The sequence below is a fragment of the Sorex araneus genome, chromosome 11 (assembly GCF_027595985.1).
Source record: "Sorex araneus isolate mSorAra2 chromosome 11, mSorAra2.pri, whole genome shotgun sequence".
In the NCBI taxonomy this organism is placed as follows: domain Eukaryota; kingdom Metazoa; phylum Chordata; class Mammalia; order Eulipotyphla; family Soricidae; genus Sorex; species Sorex araneus.
This window is the reverse complement of record NC_073312.1, coordinates 33,341,517-33,369,043: the sequence shown is the minus strand read 5'-3', so window position 1 is coordinate 33,369,043 and position 27,527 is coordinate 33,341,517. Positions and strand designations below refer to the sequence as shown.

General features: G+C 39.4%; 1 protein-coding gene across 1 annotated transcript in view; it reads left to right on the top strand.

Moving 5' to 3' along the window:
* Positions 1-27,527, top strand: part of PDE6C (phosphodiesterase 6C) — a 60,079-nt gene that overhangs the window by 14,469 nt on the left and 18,083 nt on the right. The window contains 13 exon segments of the mRNA XM_055119255.1: positions 442-515; positions 955-984; positions 986-1,020; positions 1,132-1,147; positions 1,149-1,199; positions 4,203-4,250; positions 6,134-6,283; positions 7,044-7,187; positions 8,841-8,909; positions 10,422-10,568; positions 10,802-10,909; positions 11,283-11,392; positions 14,090-14,177. Coding sequence (XP_054975230.1) covers positions 442-515; positions 955-984; positions 986-1,020; positions 1,132-1,147; positions 1,149-1,199; positions 4,203-4,250; positions 6,134-6,283; positions 7,044-7,187; positions 8,841-8,909; positions 10,422-10,568; positions 10,802-10,909; positions 11,283-11,392; positions 14,090-14,177 — 1,070 coding nt within the window.

Below are 27,527 nucleotides of genomic sequence, written 5' to 3'. Positions count from 1 at the left end.
CATGATTGTACTCTAGAAATTAAAGTCAAAAACCAATAACTACTGGAAAAGTTATTTGGATATCTCTGGGAAGTTCTGATACTAAAGAGTTGATAAAGACACTTGTCACTCAGCATGACCTTGGTCAAGCCTTTTAACCTACTGATTTAGCTTAATTATGTAAAAATGAACTGATATATCTTATGTACAATAACTGTGTCAAAGTCAGGCTCTGTATGTATTACTCATTTAATCCTCGCTTAATTTATAATAATAGTCCAAAATATAAATTCTATTGTTTCCCCAATTTTACAGACGAGATAGATTTTTTTACTCAAAAAGAACTCCAGAATTCTACAAATTAACAACAATTTGTAAACACATGAAATTCATGTAAGAATCGCTCATCCTAGATCACAGAATATTTGCTGAATAATATTTTAAATATATTTTCTTCCAGGAATCTCTATGATGAGTGGCCTATCAAGCTTGGCGAAGTTGAGCCTTATAAAGGTCCCAAGACACCAGATGGCAGAGTGAGTGCACACAATTCCTTGGTTCTTTTCTTTTATGGGGAGATGGGCACACCTGTATGTCCCCAGGGCTTCTTCCTGGCTCTGACTCAGGGAACACACCTGGCTGGTCTCAGGTATCAGAGAGGGTTCTGGAAGCAAACTAGGGTTGATGGTGTGCAAGGCAAATGTCTCAGCAGCTGTACTAGGTCTACTGGCCCCCTGCACACTTGTTCCTTGATGATGTCTCTGCAAGATACAGAGAAACTCAAACCAGAAGACAGTCCTGCTTGAGGGTAGGGCCCTGGTCTGAGAAAGCCTGCGTTCAAGTCCTGCTCCTTTCCAGGGGACACTGGAGTAAAGAATTTGAATTTCAAGTCCCAGTTCTGTCCCCAGGCTAGCGAGGTGACTCTTGCTAACTCATTGTTTAGACTCCTTTCTCATAATCTTCCTCTTCTCTTAGGAAGTCAACTTTTATAAAATTATTGATTACAATTTTACATGGAAAAGAAGAGATCAAAGTGATTCCGTGAGTTGTCATAATGCAGCTGTAGCCATTGCCTTTTATATTTATATTTATATATTATGCATTTCTCTGTAGAGCAATGATTTCTCTCTTGTTTTCTTAATTTTCCTCAAGGACTCCTCCTGCTGACCCACTGGACTCTTGTGAGTGGATTACCAACATATGTTGCTGAAAATGGATTTGTAAGTTATTGAACACATTCAAACCTAAACATTGGAATGAAACTTATTGGCTTAGAGATAGAATTGTGAAAGCAAGAATGTGTCAGATAAGAGAGAGATGACAACTTCCTTTGCACAGGGTATGAGAGAAAACCATGATGATGTGTAAATTGAGAGAGCAGGAGAGTGTGGAAGTGTGAGAATGAGAGTGGGGGAGAAGATTCTGAATATTGGGATAAAAGCTTAGCCTATAAGACCTTTTCCAGTGAGAAATGTTCTCTAGAGGCCTGAAAATATATACACTAGAACTCATATCATTGATGGAAAGGTGAGAAATAAGGAATAAACTGCTTTTGTCTCAATATATCTTTAGCACCGTAGCACTGTCATCCCTTGTTTATTGATTTGCTCGAGCAGGCACCAATAACGTCTCCATTGAGAGACTTGTTGTTACTGTTTTGGGCATATCGAATACACCAGGGGTAGCTTGCCAGGCTCTGCCTTGCGGGCGGGATACTCTCGGTTGCTTGCCGGGCTCTCCAAGAGGGATGAAGGAATTGAACCCGGGCTGGCCACAAAATAATGTGTTGTTACTCAAATTAAAGTGCTCAGGTAACCCTAACAGGTGCTAGGGTTAGATCTGGGTCTGTTGCATGCAAGGCTGGTGCCTTATTCACTGTACTATCTCTCTCAGCCCACTTTTCTTATACCTAAAACGTCATACAGAAAATCTTTATTTCTCTTACTGATGTAGTTGTTCAGTCTTTACTTTTGTTTAGAATACAGTATTTTGACCCTCTGCCCCTCTTGGAGAGCCCGGCAAGCTACCGAGAATATCCCACCCACCACAGCAGGTGCCTGGCAAGCTACCCGTGGGTGTATTCAATATGCCAAAAACAGTAACAACAAGTCTCACAATGGAGACGTGCCTGCTCGAGCAAATCGATGAGCAATAGGATGACAGTGACTCAAATTAAATAGTAAAATGAATTAAATACCTTGTACTTATATATGAAACATAGATTTATAAAGTTGAAGGATTTTCACATTGCTCTGTTTGTCATATGAAAATAATTAGCATGGTTCAACCATTCTACACAGCACTGGCTTGTGTCTGAGGGTATGGAAGGACTTGTGGTATAGAAGCCCAATCACACCTGTTCACCAGATTGGTAAATTTTTTAGGAACTTTTAAGAGAGTTATCAAACGGTTGGAAGTATTCACACCATGGAAATTGGCAAATGGTAGAAATCATGCATTTTCCCAGCCTTTCATTAGGAAAATTGACTCTTCCAGAAACCCTCCCTCAAGGTCTCATCTACCTACTTCCCAAGAATTTGAACAAAATCTTTTACCCTGTTAAGTCTTCTGTTTCCTCATCTGCAGTAAATACTTGACTGTCATTCCTTTCAGCTTTAAAATTCTGTGACTTTCCCAAGGACAGTAGATATAAGGGTCAGAAAGATTGCTCCATAGCTGGAAGCCTGCCTCATGAGTGGGCGGGGAGAAGGCAGCTGGGATAGAGAAGGCAGCTGGGATCACTAAGAAAATGATGGTTGGAGGAATCCATTGGGATGGAAGATGTGTGCCGAAAGTAGGTAATGGACCAAACATGATGACCTCTCAGTACCTGTATTGCAAGCCATAATGCCCAAAAGTAGAGAGAGAATATGGGGAATATTGTCTGCCATGGAGGCAGTGGGAGGGTGGGAAAGGGGGGGTATACTGGGGATATTGGTGGTGGGGAATGTGCACTGGTGGAGGGATGGGGTGTTTGATCATTGTGTGATGTAACTCAAACATGAAAGCTTGTAACTATATCTCAGGGTGAATCAGTAAAATAAAATTTTAAAAACTCTGTGACTTTAACTAGTTAATAAGATTTAGTGGGAAGGAAGGCAAGGTTTTTTTTTTATTAAGATCCATTTGTGGTCTTAATATAACCTAAGCTATATTAAGTTACAGATAATGCAGATATATTAAGGTACAATTAATTTAAAATGACTAAAAATGGATTTTTAGTCATTTTAAATTGCCCTTATGAATGTGAACAGTTTCTAGTACTTAAAATGTCTCATACGGAATCTTTACTTTGATGTGCTGAAAGACTGCTGAGCTTTTTCCTCCTACCCATTAGTCACCTTCTTTCAGTTCAGATTTCACAGCAGGAGTCTCTTTTTCAAAAAAGAAATAAAAAGGAACATTGCCCACATCAATGTCAAACCTTTCCAGCAGAATAAGTGTTCTCCCCTCGCTGAACAGTAAGTTGTTTTGGAAGAATGATCCCCAGAGGCTGAGAGAATGAAAAGGAGGAGAAATGATGCCCAATGGCCTAATCAGACCTAATCAGCAAGAAAGAAGCTAACTTCAGTGTGTGATTAGAAACTTTGGCCTGATGTTTTAGGTGAATTCACCTACAAGCAGAGAATATTAAAATATAAAATATTTTGGGGGCTGGAGCGATAGCACAGCGGGTAGGGCGTTTTGCCTTGCACGCGGCCGACCCAGGTTCGATCCCCGTCATCCCATATGGTCCCCCAAGCACCGCCAGGAGTAATTCCTGAGTGCAAGCCAGGAGTAACCCCTGAGCATCACTGGGTGTGACCAAAAAAGAAAAAAATATATAAAATATTTAAAATATTTCAATATAGCACTGTAGCACTGTCATCCCGCTATTCATAAATTTGCTCGAGCGGGCACCAGTAACGTCTGAATTGTGAGACTTGTTACTGTTTTTGGCATATCGAATACAACACAGGTAGCTTGCCAGGCTCTGCCGTGCAGGCGAGATACTCTCGGTAGCTTGCCAAGTTCTCCGAGAGGGGTGGAGGGATTGAACCGGGTCTAACGTGTGCAAGGCCCTACCCGCTGTGCTATCACTCCAGCCTATTTCAATATAAAATATTCAAAAAATTCACCTGCAAGAAGCCCTGGCTGCTCCTCTGCTTTGTTTTGTTCCACCTGGTGTGTTTAAGGCTCCGCCATGCAGTGTTTCAGGACTTTGATCTCTGCTTGTTTTACAGATCTGTAACATGCTGAATGCGCCTGCAGATGAGTACTTCACATTTCAGGTAACCTTGACTCCTGCCAGGCCTCTCCTTTCCATGCTGGGCCGCAGCCATGCCCCATGGCCCCCAACCCCACTGAAACTGCCTTTGCTTTAGTGACTAGGACACATGGTGAGATGCCACTCACTTGGTAGAACCGATGGCCATCAAGTAGCAGACCTTCCGGAGAAGGGCAAAGAGGAGGGGGGGAGAGGGAAGGAAATGAAAAGGGTATTAGAAGGTCCGAAGCAATAGTACAGTGGGTCAGTGGGTAGAGCATTTGCCTTGCATGTGGCCAAATCGGGTTTAATCTCTGGCATCCAATATGGTCCCCTGAGTAATTCCGGGAGGTGCAGAGCCAGGTGTAACTCCAGAGTATTTCTGGTGTGACCCAAAAAGCAAAAAAGAAAGAAAGAAAGAAAGAAAGAAAGAAAGAAAGAAAGAAAGAAAGAAAGAAAGAAAGAAAGAAAGAAAGAAAGAAAGAAAGAAAGAAAGAAAGAGAGAGAGAGAGAGAGAGGGAGGGAGGGAGGGAGGGAGGGAGGGAGGGAGGGGAAGAAAGAAAGAAAGAAAGAAAGAAAGAAGAAAGAAAGAAAGAAAGAAAGAAAGAAAGAAAGAAAGAAAGAAAAGAAAGAAAGAAAGAGAGAAAGGCATGAAGGAAGGGAGGGAAGGAAAGGAAAGGAAAGGAAAGGAAAGGAAAGGAAAGGAAAGGAAAGGAAAGGAAAGGAAAGGAAAGGAAAGGAAAGGAAAGGAAAGGAAAGAAAGGAAAGGAAAGGAAAGGAAAGGAAAGGAAAGGAAAGGAAAGGAAAGGAAAGGAAAGGAAAGGAAAGGAAAGGAAAGGAAAGGAAAGGAAAGGAAAGGAAAGGAAAGGAAAGGAAAGGAAAGGAAAGGAAAGGAAAGGAAAGGAAAGGAAAGGAAAGGAAAGGAAAGGAAAGGAAAGGAAGAGATTAGATACTGGGGAGTGGGAAAGTTGGGGTGGGGGTTCCAAGCCACTACCCGCTTTTTTCTGACTCTTGGACAATGTAATGCCAGGAACAATGTGTCTGTGTGAAAGATGGCTGGAGAGACCCCACCTCCTGGATTTAGCTTTCCTGGTGATCTTCTCCTTAGACCTTCTATGCTGTTTATCACAAATGTGATCAGAAAAAGAAAAACTTTTGTTGGGTTTCTTTGGGGCTTCACCTGCAATCAGAATTTTTTGCGTTCATCTCCAGCTCTCAAATATCTCTCCCCACTAGTCCCCTGCCTCCCCACTCCATCTGGAGAGGATTTAGCACTTGGTTTTGCATAGGCAAGGTATTAAATTTGATTTCTGGTTCCACATGGCTTCTGAGCACCAGTGGGAAGGGCTCTGTGCCCACCGTCCCTACCCTACCCCCAGCAACAATAACAACATCAAGAACAACAAACAATAAAGACAAGATTGTCATCTATGCTGGGGAACAGAGAGGTTAGAGTGTTACAATATGATCTCTTGGTTCTAGTACTTTGTGTGATACAAGCAGGAATTGTGCATCTAATGCCAAAGATTATTGCCTTTTTAAGTGAAAATAAACCAAAACAAAGGATTGTATGGTGGTAGTAGGTATAAAGTATTAGTGCACAAGAACCTTGGTGGTGATGGAGTCATTGTGTATCTTGAGTCTAGTAGAGATTTCACAGATCTATGTATGTGATAAACTTGCATAGACACATGCATAGTTGCATATAAATTTGAATGAGTTCTGTGGATCATACTAGTGTCTAATTCATGTGTACTATTGTGACATGAGAAGTTATCATTGGAGAAACTAGGGGAGAGGTGCAGATGACATTTCTGTACATTTCTTTTGTAACATTTTATGAATAGATCATTATTTCAAAACTAAAAGTTAAAAAAAATTATGCCTCCGTACTTTTTTTTTTTACAGAAAGGACCAGTAGATGAAACTGGTTGGGTCATTAAAAATGTTCTATCATTACCTATTGTCAACAAGAAAGAAGAAATTGTGGGGGTAGCTACATTTTACAATAGGAAGGATGGAAAACCTTTTGATGAGTATGATGAACATATTACTGAGGTAAGTACAATTATAGATGAACAGAAGTGTTTGAATTAATAACAGAAGGTGCATAGTTAATTGCTATATTGGAATGATGATTAGAGAGGGCTTAAGACTTGAATCACACATGGTTGTATTCAATATGTCGTTGCTGTGCATTTCCATTTTCCTGATTTCTATTAACATTTTCTGCCAAAGAATAATCTTTTGATTTAATAAAAATGATTTGCATGGGGCTGGAGCGATAGCACAGCAGGTAGGGTTTTTGCCTTGCATGCGGCCGACCCGGGTTCTAATCCCAGCATCCCATATGGTCCCCTGAGCACCGCCAGGGGTAATTCCTGAGTGAAGAGCCAGGAGTAACCCCTGTGCATCACCGGGTGTGACCCAAAAACCAAAAAAAAAATGATTTGCATTACTTACATATTCAATAAATATTTCCATTTTTCTCTCATTTGCAAAATCCACTTAAGTTTTTCTCATTTTTCTCTCATCTCCATCTTCTATTTGAGTTTTCAGATTATATATTATTCTAATAAATATTTGTCATTTCTCTGCTAGAATGAAAATATATGGTGCATAGTTCACATTGAAAGGCAAGGATTCAATTAATTTTATTGTCTGACTGGTACTGATTATTAGTATGCTTTTCCTTAGGTTAAAGTAAGAGACTAAGCTGTTGATGGTAGAGTTTGACTGGAAGGAAAGTGCAGGTTGTTACATCTGAATCAACTTTTGTTTAATTTTAGATAATTGAATTCTCTTATTTCCCCTTTAGACTCTCACACAGTTTCTTGGATGGTCCCTTTTAAATACTGACACCTATGAGAAAATGAATAAGCTGGAAAACAGAAAAGACATTGCCCAGGAAATGCTCATGAACCAGACCAAAGCTACTCCTGATGAAGTCATGTCTATTCTGGTAAGTTGGGAATTCAGTCCTGTGAATGTCAAGTGGCATTTAATAATAATTTTTGGAAATCACCTAAATCCCCTGGTGTTTGAGAAATGAGAGTAGGCTTAGACCCAGGCAAAAACAAAGGAGACAGAGGAAGTGGGGACTGGAAAGGACATGGATTGCTCAGTGTACGCAGGTCCTTCCTGGACTTCGGGCTGCCTGTTTGGAATAGCACTTTGTTAAACGCAGCTTTTGGCTCTATTGGAGCTGGAACATTGATGTCTAGATTCAGGTGTGCTAACAGGAAAGCCAGACATATTTTGAGGAAGGTCAATCACTTATTTAATGCTGCATAACAGTGAGAATACGTTTTATATTACAATAAGCATCTATTTCTCATCTGTGCATTTGTGGATTGACCACAAGTCAACTTATCTTGATTGGGCCTGGCTTCAAACTGTGAGTTTGCATTGATCTATGTCTTTCTCATCCTTCTTGACCAACAGCTGACCTGATAGCTGTAATCATGATGACATAAGTGTGGCAGAGCAGTCCAATGTCTTTTTACATCTTTCCTTACATCACATTTCATGTCATTCCTTACATCACAGTCACTTTTCTTACTTCACATGAAATGTCTGAGCACATGTCATGTCTATCCTTACTTCATGGTCACTAAATTGGTTTTTTCTCTTATTTACTTAATCCTTGATAGGTAACACTTTTACTTTGTTTAGTTATTATTTATTATTTATTTATTTGACTGCTTGTTTGTTCAGTTACTTATAAAATGCCCCTCTCTACCTAACATCCCTCCATTTCTCTTCACTATTCTCATCATGGATACTGAGGAAGTGAGTGGATATTTGTTAACAGTGTTTAATTCCCCACTAATGCGAAATTCTATCTACCTCTAGGCAATTCCTCCCCCCTCCTTTTTTTAATTGAATCACCATGAGATACAGTTACAAAGCTTTCATGTTTGAGTTTCAGTCATACAATGATCAAACACCCATTCCTCCATCAGTGCACATTCTCCACCACCAATGTTCCCAATATACCCCCCCTTCCCAACTCTCCCCTTGCCTCCATGACAGACAATTTCCCCCATACTTGCTGTCTACTTTTGGGCATTATGGTTTGCAATATAGATACTGAGAGGTTATCACATTTGGTCCTAGGTGATTACTTAAAAGATCTCTAATCCTTCTATCCCCGTAGCTTTTGACATATGTACATAAATATAATTTTGTTGAGGTGGAGTTTTTTGTTTGTTGTGGTTTTGCTTGCTGCTTTGAGAGTTAAGAGAAATTTGATTCAAAAGTCTGAATGTTGACTAAGAGAAAATATGAGCAGAATACGGCAAAGTTGCTATAAGCTAATAGAAAACCGTATAAGCATTCATTTTTCTTTCTTTCTTACATGAAGTAAGACTTCTTTCTCCCTCCATCCTCCACTCCCACGATGTTACATTAGGGATTTGAAGAAATCAATTGTATTAGGTTATTTAAAAAAAAAACCCTTTAAAATTAACTTCTGTGTGTCTAGATTGCTCCTTTGTCATGGAATTAATTACCTTAACTTTATATATATTTTAACTGATTATAAAAGTAGATAATAAGACAGAAATATTCTCTTTTATAGGAATGTCATGCCTCAATTGCTTTTGCATTTTAGAAATTTAAAGAGAAGTTAAACATAGATGTCATTGAAAACTGTGAAGAAAAACAGCTTGTCACAATTTTGGTAAGTGTTTTACTTCTACCCCTAATGCTTCCTTAATAAGATATGTTAGGACACACTTTCTAATTTTTCAAATAATTGTTGATTTTTCCTCTTCACTGACAACTTTCAGGACTAAAAGTAAAGTTTTTATTCCAAAGAATGACCATCTAGTCCTCTGTTTTTCTTCTATTTTTCCTTGTCTTCCCCTTCTCTTTTCCCCATAGTTCAATCCCCAGAGATCATGTACAATTATAGATAAAGTAGTCTACTGCCTAAGACTCTAGGAGTTTTAAGCTCAACACACAGCTTGGTAAATTTCAAATTACAGGCCACCTAAGGGACATGAGAAAATTACAGTAAAACATTCAACTACTTTGAATTAGACACATTACTACCTGCTTCTTCAGGTTCCTTTCTGGAGCCTAGAGGAATTTGAGGAGGCAAAATCCTGATTCCACTCACAGAAGATGATTGAATAAAAAGGTATAGACATGGTATTAAAGTGCAAGGGGAAAGCGGGAGCCAGCCAGGCAGAGATGGGTGACACATGCAGCAAGACGGCTAGATAGGAGAAAGAAAAGCAATGCATGACCAATGGATAAAGACACAAGATCATGGCACACTGTTTTAGAGGAAATAAGACAGTGAGGTGTGGCTAGAGCCTCATGATCAGAGATGAGTGAGATACAGCTTGTGATGACTGGCATGGAGGTAGGACAAGACCATGACAGCCTGGCCCCAGCGATCCAGGATCTACTGATCAGAGGGGATCTTTCTGGGGGTACACAGAGCAAGCTAGCCTGACACAGAATGCCAGGGGCACCACTTTATTGACAAATGTGGTGACAGAAGCTCCCTCTGCTGTTACACTTTGACTGTTTGACTCCTACAAGGAGGAGAGAATTAACCATGGATGCCAGAGTTATCACCCTAATCAAAGTATTGATTTCTATCACTTTTTGTTTATACCAAACTGATAAACTACTACATAAGAGGATATTTTATGGGTTCACTTTAACTGTGAAAGGGGGCCAGGAATTCTGATTTTGAGATAGTCTTCTTTTGTTTCCTTCTGAAACGCTTACCAGTTACTTAATGACTTAGTATGCAATGAATGCTTGAAAAAGTGCCTAGTGGAAAAGTGTTCCTGACGATGATAAAATAATGGTAGGTGACATTAACTGAGATTGAATAGTTCCATATAAGAACAGAGAAAAATGGAGTACCAAAAACAGGTAAGCCTGCTATGGCTAAACATGGTATTTTCTCTATAAAGAGATAACGGCTGCTGGAGTAGGCTTTGGCATTGAATCGTTTCCAAAGAAAGAAAGCTTTTTAATAGAACCAGAAACTGGGAAAGGTTGTGTAGGTTTACTGAGAGGATGAACTGTGTAAACCTCATATCCAGGCCGGACAACTCGGTGCTCAGTGCATTCCATGGGACATTCTTCTCTCGTCATTTTCTTTAGATATGTGAGAGCACAGGGGGAAAATATAAAAGTAATCTAAGCATGATCGTGCTTGTTCCAACAGAAGGAGGATTTGCCAGAGCCACAGGCGGTGGACCTGTACGAGTTCCGCTTCAGCGACTTTCCCATCACAGAGCATGGCTTGATTAAATGTGGACTACGAATGTTTTTTGAAATAAATGCGGTGGAGAAATTCAAAGTACCTGTAGAGGTCAGACAGCAATTAACTTCAAATACAGTGTGATTCAGTTTCTCAGACTTCACTGTTTTCTGTGTTTCAGAAGATTAACCTTAGTTTAGACTTTAAATTATTATTAACTTGGTCAATCGATCCACCAAAACCCTGTCAAACAAGACCCACATAGCTTTCTAGATAAGATGGTCACAGACCTTCTAACCTGTAGAAGTCTGGTCCACAGACTGAGTGCCTTCCTTTGGTGGCAGGTTCTAACCAGATGGATGTACACCGTGAGAAAGGGATACCGCTCTGTCACTTACCACAACTGGCGGCATGGGTTCAACGTGGGGCAGACCATGTTTACTTTGCTGATGGTAGGTACAGGGCAACATAAATTATTGTCAACTTACACGATGGACACCCCCCATCATTTTAGAGGGGCCATTTTGAAATTCATAGACATGATCCTTTCAGCCCCCAGTAGTAGATGATACAAGGGAAAATGAATAACCCCATAGTTTTGGCTGGATTCTCATTTGCCTTCTTACCTCTTTAAAAATTTCAGTTTTTCTGGGTTTTCCTTGGGTTTTGCAGTTACCTAGGGTGACACTCTTCAGATAAGACCATCTCACTCTGAAATCATAGCCATTTTCCTCCCCACACAGGCAGATTCTCACTGCATGTACTATATTGGAGTACTAGTCTAAATGAACACATGCACATACCTGTATCAAATATATTTTTTAGACAGGAAGACTAAAGAAATATTATACAGACCTTGAAGCCTTTGCCATGCTCGCTGCTGCTTTCTGCCATGACATTGACCACAGAGGTACCAATAATTTGTACCAGATGAAGTAAGTATGCAACATAGACATATACTAGTAATGTTAGAAGGAGCTTTCCCTGTCTGAGAAAAGAAAATGTTCCTGTCTCTTCACCTATCTGATTCTTCTTTGTCTTGTTTACAAATCTGAGAATTGCATTTTGTTCCCTTAACATTTCATCCTCCACAACTATGTGTGATTCTTCTCCTTGAATACTTGCACCTCCCTTTCCTTTCTGGCTTCATTCTCATCTGTACTTGTGCTTTACTCATAAATGCTATCACTTTTTCTTTTCCCAACTTGCATCACTTTTAGGTTTGCACTTGCACCTAGCCCCGAGCTTGAGCTAGAGACCATGTCTTTCTGGGTTCACTAGCTCTTACTTTGCTGGTCTTTTTGTTTCTACCAAACTCTTCTTCAACTGGTCTTTCATCCCAACATTATTGCCATCTTTTTTTCTTCCCAAGACAAGAGTGATAAGAGTGCAGGATCTCAGTTTAGGTGGATTTTGGTTTGCTGGGTTTAAAAATTATTTAAATTTTGTAAGCCACTATTTTTTTATGGATGAAAAAATTATAATAATCGTATCTAACTTGTGTGTCACTGCAAAGATGAAATGAGATAATGCATATAAAACATTCAACTTGGGTACGGTATTTATAGTTATTAAATATTAGACATTTTTATTATTACTATGTCATTAGCATGTTTTGATATTTTTCAGCAATAGCTATGGTCAGCCTAATATTCAACGCCAATATCCTTGACAATAATTTTTCACAGGTGTTCTATCTGTATTGTAGTTACACCCTATTCTCATCTCTACTATATCACTTACCCCTCCCAGGAGATAGTGAGACATTTTTATTTTATTTATCTTATTTAATTGAATTACTGTGAACTAGTCCCTTACAAAGATGCTCATAATTAGGTTTCAGTCACATAGTGTTCCAACACCCATCCCTTCACCAGTGTACATTACCCAGAACCAATGTCCCCAATTTCCTGTCCATCACCACCCCACTCCCCACCTCCCTATCCGCAGCCTGACTCAATGGCAGTGATTTCCTTCTCTCTCTCAAACAGTGAGACAATTTAAAGAGAGAAGATATGGAGTGTGGTTGTGCGGGGACCAACAACTTTGTGGTTTAGGGTCCTTTGACAAGTTACTTAATCTACTTGAGATTCAGTCCATTCATTCATTTGTTTGTTCCTTCCTTCCCCAGACTCTCAATCAAATTTCTCTTAGCTCTCAAGGCAGAAAGCAAAACCACAAAACCCAAAAAATTCCACCTCAACAAAATTATACTTACATCTATGTACACATGTCAAAAGCTACAGAGATCGTTTAAGTAACTATCTAGAGGTGGACGGTATCTCCCCTTTGGGAGAAACTGAATTATAGTTGGCATATAAGTTATATTAATTTCAGTTGATAGCTGTTTATGGAGTGATCTCCACAGTGAGTAGTCTACATCAATGTTTCTCAATTTTTTTTCTCAATAGTGACTCCATTGTGGCCTTTTTTTCTTTCCCATGACCCTCCTATCCTACTTCTTGCCCTACTAGGAGGCAGTGTCACGCCATGGCCTCCTGTTCATTTTTCACCTGTGATTCCCAGGGAATAGCCTGGGAACCTCTAGGGTTAACCTCTAACTAAGAAGCTCTGGTCTGTATCTTTCATAATAGTTCATTTGCTTTCTTAGGGTTAAAACTTTTAAGATCTAGTTTCATAGAAATATTTTAACACAAAATGCACTATTGTTAATAATCATTTTCATGGGATGTGTTATACCCCTATAATTTAGTTTATAATTGGAAGTTTGGACCTTTATGTCCCTTCACATCAGTTTTCCCCACTTCACCCACACCCCACTTCTGCCAAAGATAGTTCTATTCTCTGTTTCTATCAGTTTGTGTTAGTTTGCTTTAAACTCCACATACTGTGAAATCATATGATATTTATCGTTAACTGTTTAAAGAACACAATCCTGAAAATATCATATGGGCTTTGACAAAGTTTCTAGTGTCCTGTAAGTCTTAGTTCATCACCAGGGAGTGTAAAGATTTCAGATTCAGGGAATGAGCCAGGTTTCTAGTTTAAAGAATTCAATTATTCAATTGATTTATATATTCAACAAATTTGATTCTATAAGGATATTTTTCAGTGGCATAGCCTCATATTCTAAACCTTTCAAATATGTTACTTTTGACCAGTTCACAGGAGTTATGATAAGAGGAGAGAAAATTTAGAGTAGTAGAGATCTCATATTCTATGGATTTATATCTAATCTTTGTTCTTTGATTGAGAGTCTATGGTATATAATGCTATTAGTAATGGTTTTCATGCACACAATTCCATCACTACCAGTGTACCCCATCCCTCTTTCAAGGACTCTCTCAACATCCTCACAAATACACTCCAAACAAATTTGTGTGGATCAGTTCTCCCATTCTGTTGCCTTTGGTCCTTTGTTGCTGTGTATATTTAAGTTCCAAATATGAGAGAGATCATTCTGTATCTGTCTCTGTCTTTCTGTCTCTTTACTTCTTCAGGATAATATCCTCTAGTTCCATGTTGTTGCAGATTGCATGATTTTATTCTTTCTTAGGGCTGTATAGTATTTAATTGCGTTAATATACCACATTCACCCATAGTTAGGCATTTGGATTAATTTATATCTAACTTTCGAAAAGTTAAATGTATGACATATCCTTTCTTTCTAGATCCACATCTCCATTAGCAAAACTTCATGGATCTTCCATTTTGGAAAGGCACCACTTGGAGTATAGTAAGACTCTCCTGCAGGATGAGGTTTGTAAGCTTCTCTCTCTTCTCTCTAGTACAGCTCACGTGCTCTGGACCAAAGTACTAACCATATAAAATGATCAGAAAGAGTGCAGTGGGTTACAGAAGTTGACAGTGTATGTTGAAGTCAATGGGGAGATAGTTCTACATTGCAATAGTTTAAAAAAATTATTTTGTTTAAGGAATCACTATGAGATACACAGTCACAAAGTTGTTCATGATTGGGTTTCAGTTATACAATGTTCCATCACCCATTCCTTCACCAGAGAACATTTCCTACCACCAATGTCCCCAGTTACCCTCCCCCCACACACCCTGCCTCTATGCAGGCACTTTTGCACTATCTCTCCCCCCCCCCACAGCCTCCTCTCTCTCTTTTCCTCTCTGTCTCTCTTTCTCTCTCACTTTCCTTTGGACATTCTGGTTTACAATACAGATATTGAAAGGTTATCGTGTTACTACTTTCATCACTCAGTTCTTGTCCAAGTGATCATTTCCAACTATTATTGTCATAGTGGCCCTTTCTCTATCCTAACTGCCCTTCACCTCCCTGCATACTTGTGACAAACTTCCAAGCATGGACCACTCTTCCTGGTTCCTGTTTTTTTCTGTCCTTGGATATTGGTCTCAAACTATGTTTTTTTATATCTCACAAATGAGTGCAGTGATTCTGTGTCTGTCCCTCTCCTTCTGATTCATTTGACTCAGCATGACACTCTTCATGTCCATTCATTGATAAGCAAATTTCATGTCTTCATTTTTCCTGGTTGACTGCATAGTATTCCATTGTGTAGATGAACTATAATTTCTTTGACCAGTTGTCTTTCTTGGGCACTCAGGTTGTCTCTAGATTCTGGCTATTGTGTATAGTACTGTAGTGAACATAGAAGTGCAGATAGCATTTCTATTGTGTGGTTTTGGGACCCCAGGGTATATTCCCAGATGTGGCATTGCTGGGTCAAATGATAGCTCAATTTCTAGTTTTTTGAGAATTGTCCATAGTGTTTTACAAAAAGGCTGGAGCAGTTGGCATTTCATTTCCACCAATAATAAATGAGAGTTCCTTTTCTCCCCACCTTTGTGCCAGCACTGGTTGTTCTTGTTCTCGTTGATGTGTGCCAGTTTCTGTGGTGTCAGGTGATATCTCATTGTTTTGACTTGCATCTCCCTGATGATTAGTGATGTAGAATGATTTTTAATGTGTCTTTTGGCCATTTGAATTTCTTCTTTGAGGAAGTTTCTGTTCATTTCCTCTCCTCGTTTTTTGATGGGGTTGGATGTCTTTTTCTTGTGAAGTTCTAACAGTGCATTATATATCTTTGATATTAGCCGCTTATCAGGTGGGTATTGGGTAAATAATCTTTCCCATTCTGTGAACTGTCTATGTATTTTGGTCACTGTTTCTATTGAGATTCAGAAGCTTCAATGCAGTTCCATTTATTTACCTATGCTTCCACTTACTTGGTCAGTGGTGTTTATCTTTGAAGACCCTCAAATATATGGTCCTCAAATACACAGACCCTTAAATATATTATCTCTTAATCTTTGATAAAGTAGAAAGAAGCATGAAGTGGAGCAAGAAAAGCTTCAACAAGTAGTGCTAGGAAAACTTTATAGCAACATGCCAAAAAAATGAACTCAGATTTCCTTCCAGGAACAAAAGTCAGATAAAAATGGATTAAAAAACTCAATATCAAACCTGAAATCATAAAGTACATGGAAGAAAACATAGGCAGAAGACTCCGTGACATTGAAGCATTGCAATAGTTTTTAAATAACCAAGTTGGAAGTAGCTGAGATAGAAAAGGGACATAGGAAGTCTCAGCATCTCTGCTGGTTTGCATAGAAAGACGATATTTATGGCAAACGTGAAGTGTGTGTAAATATGAAGGGAGAAGAAAGCTCCAGATCCACTGTTCTTATTCATGGCTCATGTGCTATAGGGCTTGGTCTGCATGGTTGGGAGTGGGAAGGTGGGGGACCACTCTTGCAATTCTCAGCCAACCTAACTGGCACTTCAATGCAAAGTCCTTCAGGGCTGGGACTGCCTTGGGGCACCCCAGGGGTACTCAGAGGCATCTCGGACCACAGCTGGCCATGTGGAGGTTGTGAGGGTATAAGAAAGCCCTAGGGGGCTGCACCCCTGGTGCTTGGGGGACCACATGATGCTGGTGATAGAAACAGACCAGACACAAGCTAGCTATGTGTTCTAATAGCTCTACTATCTCTCAGTCCCCATGATCTGCACATTTGAGACATCCAATATTTGTAGAGGATAGGGACAGAACCAGACAACAGCCACCAGAGAGACATTTGGTAAAGTCCCTGGAGTTCCAGGGGGAGCTGTCACTCCTGAGTGGGTGAGCACAGGAGAGATCAGCAAGACTTTATGTGGGAAATGGCTTTGAGCTTGGTCTTGGATTAACTTTGATTTGCACATGTCACACATACTAGCACTCTGTCATACCTGAGAAAATCATTCTTGTTTTCTGTTTTTTTTTAAATTATCACTTTTGTTTGTGAAAAAGCAGTGGCTGTGATCTAATTATATGTGTGTGTGTGTGTGTGTGTGTGTATTTTGCTTTTTGGGTCACACCCAGCAATGCACAGGGGTTACTCCTGGCTCATGCACTCAGGAATTACTGCTGGCAGTGCTCAGGGAACCATATGGGATACTGGGAATCGAACCCCGGTTGGCCTTGTGCAAGGCAAATGCCCTACCCGCTGTACTATCGCTCCAGTCCCCTAATTATATTTTTATAAAAACTCTTGAGACAGTTCTAAACCAAGTGATTTAAATGACTCATAGATACCTTGCTTGGCATGGCCAGAGACCTTATTTAGAGTTGCATGCATTCATTAGGATAAATAACCCTGCTGGAGAGTGGGCTTTTCTCCAGTTTTATACTATTCCTTTAGTAAAAGAGAGATGGCCTAAAAATATGTTTAAATTTAGAGATAATGCTGTGTTCTTATAAATACTCAAAATTAAACAGAAAATAACTTATTTTTTAAAGGGTAAAGTGGGGGAAAAAAGGAAAAAGAGAAAAGGTGAAGCCAGAGAGATAGTACAAGGGATAAGGTGCTTGCATGCAGCTGACCTGGGTTCACGGGCATCACATACAGTCCACCAAGCCCTGCCAATAGTGATTCTTGAACACACAGGCAGGAATAAACTCTAAACACAGTCAGGTGTTGCCCAAACCCCTCTCCCTCAAAAAAAAAGTGACTTGAGTGTTATTATTAGCCTAAGATTGACAGGATGCCCACACTCCAACACCGACCGGTGCTGTCAGAATCATTGATGATGGAGGTTTACTGTGGCTCTTGGTGGTGGAATATATGCACTGGTGAAAGGATGGGTATCCGAGCATTATGTAACTGAGACTTAAGCCTGAAAGCTTTGTAACTTTCAACATGGTGATTCAATAAAAAAAATAAATTAAAAAAATATCCTTAGTTAAGTCGGTTAGAGAAAGGAGTGAATATTGAATATGTTGTCATTAAGTCATGATACTTAATTTGTCATACAATTAATAAAGATTTCCAAATGTTGAAAAAAAAAGAATCATTTATGATGGAGGAGGCAGGGGAAGCAGGTGGTGAAGACCAGCTCCTGGGCTTCCTGTCACACGCACTGGGATCTCTGGGGTTCAGGCTCACTAATCTGCCTTTTCACAGACGCTTCAGTAGTTCAATGAGTAATCAGAATTTGTACCTATGGCAGAATTCATGCCATTAGAAGGATGATAATTTCTGCTCATTGAGTATTCAAAGAAGTAGAAAGTAATTTGGGGAGAGTAAGTTGTTATTAACCCATTTTTTATGTTTTTTAAATTTATTTAATTTATTTTTTGCCCTTGTTTCACTGCTTGGGGTTATATTACATGGGAGTAAGAGTTATCTATAATTACGTGATATTATAGAGTGTCAAATATAATTATATATGTTTTCATTTGTTTATTGAGTTAAATTCTATTTTGAAAACTACAGCAAATATTAAAGTGATTAACATTAAAAGACTCCTAGTATCATGTTGGTTTTCTTTTCTGGGATTTGAGTGTTCATAATGGAGTGTGGTTTTTCATCTTAGTTTGTTGAATGTTGTTGACTATGCAGTCTGACTGGTTTTGATGGCTATTTTATCATTCTAAAAAGTATTGCTACATGCTGGTGACCAGTACTATCTTGGCAAGACCTCTCCATAACACTATTCCACCTGCTAAATGCAGATTCTTAGGACTTGTAAACAAAGTCACCAGTGCTTTTATGAGCGTGCAAATTGACAAGCTCAGGGCTTTTCATGAGCAGGCAAATTGACACAAAAATCAATTTTTTTTTGAAATTTTCAGCTATTAGAAGTTCTTTTTTTTTTTGCCTTTATGAGATAATGTACTTCTCTCTTTTTTATTTGTATGAGAAAGTACTGGCATTAAAAACTTTGCTTTTTACAAATAAGGGAAGTCCTAAAGATTTCATAATGTTGATATTTTGTGGGCATAGACCATAACTTCTTTTAGGGGTGGACTCCAAAATGGTGCTCAGGGGGTCTGTTTGTTCACTCCCATACCAATCAATCCTGGTGATTGTAGGCCAACTAAGTTGATGGTTTAGTGCAGGCTCAAGGAGAATGTGAAGCTCTGACCTATTTATTGTGCCTCGAACCAACCACCAGGGCCGCAATGTGCCCTAATCCCTGATCCTTAAAATGTCCTTTTACCTCAATGCAGTTGAAGATTTGAACTCACTTGGAGAATTAGAAGCTCATCTGCCTTTTAAACCAGACAGAGATGACGTCTTTATCCTGAGAAAATTGACAAAAATTTCAATAGTTAAATTTTCATAAGGCTAAATTGCAATGTTATAATGTATTGTACAAATAGCAGAATAGATTTCTGGGAATTCAAACTTATTCTTAGTGTTTTGGGAAAATTATTCTATTTTATGCAGCCCCAATTTTATTTCTATCCCTCTTCTCTTATCTTAGGTAGCCTTAGTTCTTTTATCAATGCCCACTAGTTTGTCTTCTTATTTTGTATTGTCTTTTTTATGCCACTAATAAACTCCATGGGGTCAAGATGTGTGATTCCTTTGATTCATTGTTAGATTTGATTTTTCAGTATTTTATTGAGAATTTAAAAAAAATCTATGTTCATCAGTGATATTGGACTATCACTTTCTTTTGGGGATGATGTTCGAATTTCAGTATTAGTATAATATTGAATTCATATTTGGAAGCTTCCTTCTTTGGCTTTTTTTGAGGAAGCTGAGGGGACTAAGCTTAAGAGTTGGCAAAATTCACTGGTCAAATCATCTGGTTCAGAAATTTTGTTTATTGGTGGGAGGCCTTTATTTTCTGTTTTCCTTTTGATTTTGGGCTCCGGGGATACTTTCAACTCTATGCTCATGTCATAGCCAAGGGGAGGCTTCTGATTACTGTTTCAATCTCCATACTTATGATCAGTCTATTTAAATTTTCTACTTTAAAAAAATTAAAGCCTTGATAGTTTGTAAATATCTAAAAAATAATCCATTTCATATAGGTCATTGAATTTACTGAAGTATAGTTTATACAGTTCATAATCCTTTGCGTTAATATAGTATAATTTCTCAAGTCATTTTGGATTATGATTGTTAGTTTTCTTTTTCATAAGTTTACTTAAAGGTTTATCAGTTTTTTGTCAAACATCAGCTTAATTAACCTAATTATATCAATCTAATTAATCTTGAATCTAGTTTATCTTTTGGGTTTTTTTTGGTTTCTATTTCATTAATTTTTTCTCTGATTTTTAGTTTTATCCCTTCTACTAGCTTTTGGTTTTATTTGTTGTTCTTTTCCCCCCCAGTTGCTTTAACTGTAAGATTAAATTGTTTATTTGTGGATTTACTTGTTTCTTTATGAAGGTCTGTATCATTATTAACTTTCCTCTTAAGATCAGTTTTGCTACATGCCTGAGGTCTTAATAACTGGTACTTCCATTATTGTTTGTTTCCAATATTTTTATTTTAAATTTAAACTTTAATCTTCTTGTTGACCCAGTGACTGTTTACTCTCCACGTTTGAGGTCTTTCCAATTTTTGTTTTATGGTTGAGTTCTAATTTTATAGCACTGTGATCATAAAAAATTTACTTGATGTAGTCCCAATCTTCATAAATTTATTGTTACTTGCTTTGTATCATAGAATATAGCTATGAAAAAGTTCTTTAAAAAGTTCTATATGCACGTTAAAAAACATAAATTCTCTGCTTAGAGGGGAAAACATTCTGTAAATGTTTATGTCCCATTTACTCTAGTTCAACATTTAAGGTTATTATTTCCTCATTTACTTTCTGTTTAGTTGATCTGTCCACTATTGTAAAAGGGGTTTTTAGGGGCTGGAGCTATAGCACAGCGGGTAGAGTGTTTGCCTTGCACGTGGCTGACCCGGGTTCGATTCCCAGCATCCCATATGGTCCCCTGGGCACCGCCAGGAGTAATTCCTGAGTGCAGAGCCAGGAGTAACCCCTGTGTATTGCCGGGTGTGACCCAAAAAGAAAAAAAAAAGAGGTGTTTAAATTCCCTACCATTATTTCATTGCTATCAATATGACTCTTTCTTTCTATAATTGCTCAGTGTGTTTTGGTTTTTATTCTTTTGGCACACATACATTAATAATAAGATATTTTTATTGTATGGAGTTTCTAATCATATAATGTCCAACACTAATCTCTTATTCTCCTTTTAGATAGGAACTTACATAAACAGAATAGTTGTACCTGCTTTTTTAAAATATTTGTTAAATTTTTATTTTTTAATTTTATTGAATCACTGTGAGATGATTACAAGCTTTCATGTTTGGGTACCTCCCTTCTTAAAGTGACTATTGCTTGTGAGGTTATTTACTTTTCAGTCTTTAATTCTGAGCTTGTATTTAGCTTGATAACTGTCTTTCCTGTAGGCCAGCAGCAAAATGTTGAATTTTGATTATTGATGAACTCTTGATATGCTATGCCTTTTTATGGGTGAATTCAGACCACTGGAATTCAGGCATTAATATTAAGGTGATTATTGAAATATATATGTTCACTACCATTTGGGAGGGGAGCTTGCAAGCAGCACTCAGGGGGCCTGGGGAGCCTCTCCCTCACCAGGACCACAGTTGTTGGTGCTAGGCAGAGTAAAAGGTGCTGGGGTTTGAACCCAGGGCCTTTCGTAAGCAAGACACCTACTCTAGCCCTTTGAATATCTCGCCAACCCCTTTGTTATTGTTTTAATGTATTGGTATTTCTTTCTTTTTTTTTTTTTTTTTTTGCTTTTTGGGTTCCACCCGGCGATGCACAGGGTTACTCCTGGCTCTGCACTCAGGAATTACCCCTGGCGGTGCTCAGGCGACCATATGGGATGCTGGGAATCGAACCCGGGTTGGCCGTGTGCAAGGCAAAGGCCCTACCCACTGTGCTATCACTCCAGCCCCAGTATTGCTATTTTCTAGTGTGTCATTTTATCTTTTGTTTCTCACGTATTTTCTTCTTTCTTACTTTAATCCTTTAATATTATCCTTTTTTAATTGTGTTTGAATATTGTGTTTGAATTCCTTACCCAGTTTCTTTCTTTCTTTCTTTCTTTCTTTCTTTCTTTCTTTCTTTCTTTCTTTCTTTCTTTCTTTCTTTCTTTCTTTCTTTCTTTCTTTCTTTCTTTCTCCCTCCCTCCCTCCCTCCCTCCCTCCCTCTCTCTCTCTCTCTCTCTTTCTCTCTCTTTCTTTCTTTCTTTCTTTCTTTCTTTCTTTCTTTCTTTCTTTCTTTCTTTCTTTCTTTCTTTCTTTCTTTCTTTCTTTCTTTCTTTCTTTCTTTCTTTCCTTTATGGGTCACACCTGGCGATGCTCAGGGCTGACTCCTGGCTCTGCACTCAGGAATCACTCCTGGTGGTGCTCAGGGGACCATATGGGATGCTGGGAATCAAACCTGGGTTGGCTGCGTGCAAGGCAAACGCCCTACCTGCTGTGCTATAGCTCCAGCCCTCTATTTCTTTTTTATTGTATGGAGTAAGTGTTCTTAAGCAGTGGTCAGGGATCCTGGGGGCCATTCTAGGCAATATAATACCCAACTGGTGCAGATGGCTTGATACTTGGGCCCCGGAACACTTGACCTTGACTTCTGATGACTCCCAGTGTTATATCTGGTGGTTCTCTGAGAACCAGGAAATGCCAGGAATTAAACCAGGATTTTGAGGATACAAGGGGTGTGCCCTTGGCCCTGTGCTAGTTGTCCTTCCCTCTTTAGTGATTTTCTTTCTCTTTCTTTCTTTCTTTCTTTCTTTCTTTCTTTCTTTCTTTCTTTCTTTCTTTCTTTCTTTCTTTCTTTCTTTCTTTCTTTCTTTCTTTCTTTCTTTCTTTCTTTCTTTCTTTCTTTTTTGCTTTTTGGGTCACACCCGGCGATGCACAGGGGTTATTCCTGGCTCATGCACTCAGGAATTACTCCTGGTGGTGCTTGGGGGACCATATGGGATGCTGGGAATCAAACCCAGGTCGGCCGCATGCAAGGCATGCAAGCCCTACCCGCTGTGCTATTGCTCCAGCCCCCTTCTCTAGTGATTTTCTTCTGTAGATTTTTGTCTTCCAGTTATGTTGAGGTTCATATATAAAGTTCAATACTTGTGCACTATTGGGCAGGTTGATTTTACATTCATTTTAGTGGGTCACATTTTACTCTTCTCCCACTTCCTGAATTGTACCATTTTGGTAGCTGATAGTTTCTAAGTGAAATTTCTTTTTGTTTTAATATTGCTCATAAAGCTATTTTGATAGTGATGGTTGCTTTCTTTTTTTTTTAATCTAAAACACTCTCTGTTCCTTTTTTCTTAAATGATAATCTGATGACAGAATATTCTTGGTTAAGAATTCTTTTCCTTCTAGGCAGCTCAGATAGAGAATGGAACACCAAGTAAAATGTGGTTGGAGGCCACGCGGGGGAAGGGTAATATGTGCTGAAAGTAGACTAGAGACTTAACATGATGACCACTCAACACCCCTATTGCAAACCACAACAACCAATTGGAGAGAGAGAACAAAAGGGAATATCCTGCCACAGAGGCAGGGTGGGGTAGGGGGAGATGGGATTGGGGGTGGGAGGGATGCTGGGTTTATTGGTGGTAGAGAATGGGCACTGGTGAAGGGATTGGTTCTCAACATTGTATGAGGGAAACACGAGCACGAAAATGTATTAATCTGTAACTGTACCCTCACGGTGATTCACTAATTAAAAAATAAATTAATTTTTAAAAAAAGCTTTTCCTTCAAATCTTTGAATATGTATTCTTTTCCTTTATGCCCTGTACAGTTTACAGAAAGAAAAGGAACCCTAGATTCTGTTTTGGGGGTCATCTTAGATGTAATTCATCTGTCCCAGGTGTTTATAGTATTCTGTTCTTAACTTTTCCTTTTTTACCACTACCAATGTGCCTTTCCTAGGGTGTGTTTGCTTGGGTTTTCTTGGTAAGGGAATAATTGAGTCACTTTTCATTACATGTTTAGTTCCTTTTCCAAATTAGGGAAGTTCTCAGACACCATTATTCAAATAGGATTTATACCCCTTCTGGGACCTTTATAATGTACATATTTTGTTCTCTTGATATCGTCCCAAGGGGCTCTTATTCTGTTTTAAAATTTTTTGATTCTTTTTTCTATTTGCTTCTCTGTTTAGGTATCTAGTATCCTGTTATCTAACTCACCAACTTGATTAGTTCTTCTTGTGTACTGATAACTCTCTCTGTCGTACTCTCTTGTATACTTTTTTTTTTTTTTGCTTTTTGGGTCAAACCCGGCGATGCACAGGGATTACTCCTGGCTCATGCACTCAGGAATCACCCCTGGTGTTGCTCGGGGGACCATATGGGATGCTGGGAATCGAACCCGGGTTGGCTGCTTGCAAGGCAAACGCCCTACCCGCTGTGCTATCACTCCAGCCCCTCTCTTGTATACTTTTTAGCTGTCATTGGTTGCTCACCATTTCTGCTTGGAGCCTTTAAGCATGTATCTGTCTTTGTGATCTCTTTTTGTTTGCTTTTATGATTTAATTTATCATTTTTATAATTGTTTTAAACTCTTCTTCAGATGTTTTTTTGTTTTGCTCCATCATCTGTAGGAAGTGCTTTGCCATTTTGTTTTATATTATATGTAACTACTGCATGTTGAGTTGTGCAGCTGTTTGCCTCTAGCTTCCTGTGTCAGCCATATATCAGATTCATGGACTTCAGATTTAATCCTGAAATATTTCTCCAGGATATTGTGGTGTCTGTTACTTTATAGACTGATAGTCCTGCACCTGTTTAAATAACCGAAGACAGCACACAGCGGACATTAAAGCAGATGAAAGCAGGTTGCTATTGGAGGCTTGCACAAATTCAAACCTCATCAGGGGCTATTCATGTCTGAACTGGGGGTGATGGGGACAAGATGGAGAACATCCCTCTCCTCTGGGCTATTTGACTGGGCACTTTACAAGCTGCTTCAGCTTGTTTGCTTGGCAATTCCAAAGGAGAGCATTCAGGAAGAGGGTGGTCTAGGAGCTCTGGGTTTGAGCGTTGCTCAGAGACCACAATTTCAATTGTAGCCACAGAAACAGTGAGTATGAAGGTCAAAATCTATAGGTGACATCCAAACCAAAAAGAAGGAGGAGGAGGAGAAAGAAGAGGAGGAAGAAGAGGAGGAGGAGGAGGAGAAATGAATGCCTTCCCCACACACAGCTTTTTATTTGGCTCTGGTGAAGGCAGGAAGCACTATAGTGACCCTACATCCAGCCATACCCAGGCATGGCTAGCACAGGTCTTGCATTTACCCCAGGATAAATGTAGAGGAAGCCTCAGCGGGAGCCTTTCAGTTCCCAGCCAGCTCCTCATACATCCCCCCTCCCACAGTTCATTTTCCTTTTGGGGTCACAGGTAGCACACTGAAGACTGGAACTGCCTGTTATTTCCTCGGCCTTCCCTCCCCCAGGATCTCTGGTCAGAATGAATTAGAACCATTTCTTCCCATGCTGATGACCTACACAGATTTGTGCTGCCGTGTTAATAACAGGAGAAGCATCAAAGTAGATACTATGAGCAAGTGAAACCAGCTGAGCTAATGGGGTGTGGCTGGAATGGGCAGGACACAGGCTCCTCCCAGGTTCCAGAACCCAGTCTCTAAATTAGGATTTCAGTATACCCCTGGGAAAGTAGATGGAACATGACATATAAGGGCATGATGGCTTCTATAGGAATTATACCTGCTACTATCCCGCCCTCACGGCAGAGCCTGACAAGCTATCCATGTTGTATTCGATATGCCAAAAACAGTAATGATAGGTCTCATTCCCCTGACCCTGAAAGAGCCTCCAATCATTGGGAAAGATGAGTAAGAAGAGGCTGCTAAAATCTCAGGGCTGAGTGTAATAGAGATGTTACTGGTGCCCACTTGAGTAAATCGATGAACAATGGGATGATAGTGATACAGTGATACTATACAAATTAAAGCAGCAGGAAATATTTCAAAGACAACTACTGGGAAAAAAAGACTTCACATTTTACCACTCAGAAATAGCTATTTAATTCATACTGGATGAACTTCACTGCAGTTACCCTGTGAAAACATACAGGCCCAGGAGAAAAACAGTTTTATGAAATGGGATCATACTATTAAGCTATGTTTTTCACTCAGTTAAATTCCTTCCCCTCCACTCCCCACCCGCCCCTTTCTTCTCCTCTTCTCCTCAAGTGATGCTCTGGGGGCCTAGATGCCTCTCTCAGTAAAACTAGGTCAACTGGGCTGGCCATTCAGTGTCAGGGCTGCTCTGGCCCTATGATGCCAGGGACCACCAACCCACGCTGGCACTGCTCAGGGGCTCCAGGGCTCCACCTGGCGATATCTAGGAGGGTATGTGGTGCAGGGGGTGAGACCTGGGTCAGGCACAGGATCACTGTACCATCTCTTTGTCCCCCATCAGTTGAATTTCTTAATCAACTTTATGTTTATGTTAAACTTCAATTTTTTTTTTTTGCTTTTTGGGTCACACCCGGTGATGCTCAGGGCTGACTCCTGGCTCTGCACTCAGGAGTCACTCCTGGCGGTGCTCGGGGGACCATATGGGATGCTGGGAATCGAACCTGGGTTGGCTGAGTGCAAGGCAAACACCCTACCCGCTGTACTCTCGCTCCAGCCCTTAAACTTCAATTCTTTTTCTGTGTACAGTTCTGTGAGCTTTCTACCTGGGAAGCTATCACCACAATCATGATAAATAATTCCTCTAGCAGCCCCAGGAGATGTCTTGAGCGCCTCTTTGGCCCACGCCTTTCTGTACCCCAGTCCTCAACGGCCATTGAAAAGCTCCTACTCACTATAGATTAGATTGCATTTTTTAGATTTTACAAAAATGCAGTCACACTGTCAGTACTTTTTTTGTATTGACTTTCATGCAGAGAAGTAAACTTGAGATTTGTTCTGTCAGTGATTCATAGATTTTCATTGCTGGGTAGGGTTCTATTCATCTTAAATATACACATATGACTTTACTTGAATTTAACAGAAAGCACATTTTGAAAATAGCAAAACTTTTGATAACTGTGTCTTTATCACAAGATAAATTGTTAAAAATCCCTCTAAAATGATTAACAAATGACTTTGATAAATAATGAAAAACTATGGTTTAAGCATTTAGATATTTGATACTCTGAAACTGTCTTATACTATTAACTCCTTCTTATGAAATGTTAAAGAATTAGAATACTTCTACTTCCTCCTGTAGCTTCACTTCTGTTTTGTAAGGTACAACTTACATTTTTTTTTAAACCCCAGCATCCCTCCCACCCTCCATCCCATCCCTCCCTACCCTACCCCGCCTCTGTGGCAGGGCATTCCCTTTTGTTCCCTCTTTCCTTTTGGGTGTTGTGACTTGCAATGGAGGCATTGGGTGACTATCGTGTCCAATCTATAGTCTGCTTTCAGCACGCTTCTCCCATCCCGAGCGGGTCCTCCAACCACACTTTCGTTGGTGTTCCCTTCTCTATCTGAGCTGCCTTCTCCCCCACAACTTACATTTTTCGATTACCTTTTGGTTTTGGTTTTTGGACCACACCTGGTTGTTGCTCAGTGTTTGTTCCTGGCTCAGTTCTTGAAGGTCACTCCTGGATATGCTCAAAGGACCTTGTGATGCTGGGAATTGAATCCAGAGTCCCACATGCAACACATGTTTTATACCCCTTTGAGCCATCTCTCTGGTTCCTACATCAGTTGTTTCTTAAAAACAATTTTTATTAGCATTTACAAAATTCACAATTTGCTTTACAAATTCCACTTTTTTTTTTTTTTTTTTTTTTTTTGCTTTTTGGGTCACACCTGGCGATG